At 63.9% G+C, this 975-nt stretch overlaps 1 protein-coding gene across 1 annotated transcript in view; it reads right to left on the minus strand.

Moving 5' to 3' along the window:
• Positions 1 to 6: 6 nt before the first annotated feature.
• LOC111533797 (filamin-A-like) overlaps positions 7 to 975 on the minus strand; it is a gene marked incomplete at its 3' end in the record, with an annotated part of 6,474 nt that continues 5,505 nt past the window's right edge. Inside the window, exon 10 of the mRNA XM_023200478.1 lies at positions 7 to 264. Within this exon, the coding sequence (XP_023056246.1) occupies positions 7 to 264 (258 nt within the window). The remainder of the gene's footprint in view (positions 265 to 975) is intronic.

Consider the following 975-nt stretch of genomic DNA (forward strand, 5'->3'; position numbering starts at 1 on the left):
CCCCACCCCTCCTCACCGTCACTTGGAAGGGGCTGTTGGGCACGTGCTCGCCACCAAAGCGCACACAGATAATGTATTTGCCCGGCTGGGGGGCCGTGTAGAAGATGTCGAAAGTGCCGTCCTCATTCTCCACCACGTCCACATCTACCTCTGAGCCATCAGGCGTGCACACAGTGCATGTCACTTTGCCTTTGCCTGCCGCCTTAGTGTCCACGGTGATCACCGTCTCCTCCCCAATCTGGATGGTGGGGCCGATGCCAGCACCTGGTGGGGCAGGGTGGGTCCCCAAAGGGGGGCCAGTGTGTGAGCTTAGGCTCAGGTTGTTCCCGTCCGCCTGCCGCCCACACAGGCCTCTCATTGCCACCACCAAGCACAGCCAGGCCGCCAGGCCTCTTGCCCCACCCTGCCCCTCCAAGCTGGGATGGCGAGTGGTTTCTCAGAAGGCAGGAAGGGTTCTCCTGACCACCTCAAGTGCCCGTATGGGAGGGGCCCGACGGTAGCACCCAGGTGCCTGGGAGGAAAAGGAAGGGCCCACTCCAGCCTAAGTGTTGACAGCCACTCCCTTGCCTACTCAGCCTCATCCAGCACCACGGCCCACATTGCTGAACGTCAGCATCTGGCTGGGTACACGGCTGCCTGCACCCCTGTGGCCTGGCCCCGGCCCCCATTGCTGTGTGTGGACGCGGTGAAGCAGAGTCCTGCTGCAGCGTGGGGGGACGTGACACTTGCCTCCCCACCCCCCAGGCCTGATGGTGAAACCGGAGTTTCCTGACAACTGAGAAGGCTCGCGGTGAAAAGCAGCCCGGTGCAGGCAGGAGTGGGAACGGGGAGGCGGAAGGCAGTGGGGTTAGCACCCGAGTAGCGCAGTGCAGCAGGCTTGGCAGAGCGGGGACAGCACCCAGGGAGACAGGGAACAGGAGGCCCAAGCTACAGCCACCACTGCTGGGTTGCGAGGGCAGAGCAGCTGAGCCGGCC

Source organism: Piliocolobus tephrosceles, unplaced genomic scaffold (genome assembly GCF_002776525.5).
Source record: "Piliocolobus tephrosceles isolate RC106 unplaced genomic scaffold, ASM277652v3 unscaffolded_17053, whole genome shotgun sequence".
Classification (NCBI taxonomy): Eukaryota; Metazoa; Chordata; class Mammalia; order Primates; family Cercopithecidae; genus Piliocolobus; species Piliocolobus tephrosceles.